The 579-nt window shown below is 56.8% G+C and overlaps 1 protein-coding gene across 1 annotated transcript; it reads right to left on the bottom strand.

Moving 5' to 3' along the window:
* Positions 1 to 428: 428 nt before the first annotated feature.
* On the bottom strand, positions 429 to 578 carry CONPUDRAFT_26123 (reverse transcriptase; the record flags this gene model as incomplete). The annotated part of the gene is made up of 1 exon (XM_007769987.1): positions 429 to 578. A coding segment is annotated over one exon (150 nt), but the record flags the coding sequence as incomplete, so codon positions are not given.
* Between the last annotated feature and the right edge of the window lies 1 nt (position 579).

The raw sequence follows: 579 nt of genomic DNA, 5'->3' as shown, positions 1-579 counted from the left end.
AGCCCAGTGTAGTGACGCTGGGAGAGAGCTATGGTGCGCTGAGAGCGGTCCCTGTCAATCTTGATGCCTAGCAGCTGAGTGGTGGGGCCAAGATCCCTAAGCTTGAAGTGCTGAGACAGCTCGGTGACACAGCGATCCAGCTCTGCTTCAGACGACGAAGCGAGCGTCATGTCATCCACAAACACTGGGATCAGCACCTGCACACCTCCCCTGGTGAACACATAGAGTGCACTGTCAGAGTAGGTGCGCTTGAAGCCCATCTCGAGCAGAGCAGCATGCAGCTTCCTGTTCCACATGCGTCCACCCTGCTTGGTCCCATACAGAGGACGCTTGAGCAGGCATACCTGGTCCTTGCCACCGATGTGAAAGCCCTCTGGCTGACGCATATAGAGCGTGACATCCATGTCCCCTTGCAAGTACGCATTGGAGATTTCGACAGAGCGAAGGTGGAGGTCATGGATGGCAGCAAGGGACAGGATGAAGCGAATGGTGGAGAGGCGGACAGTGGGAGCAAAAACCTCGAGGTAGTCGAAGCCAGGACGCTGGGAGAAGCCTTGGGCAACCACTCGAGCCTTGTGA

This window comes from Coniophora puteana (genome assembly GCF_000271625.1).
Source record: "Coniophora puteana RWD-64-598 SS2 unplaced genomic scaffold CONPUscaffold_6, whole genome shotgun sequence".
Taxonomy (NCBI): Eukaryota; Fungi; Basidiomycota; class Agaricomycetes; order Boletales; family Coniophoraceae; genus Coniophora; species Coniophora puteana.
The sequence above is the reverse complement of the archived record's forward strand: the minus strand, read 5'-3'. Positions and strand labels throughout refer to the sequence as shown.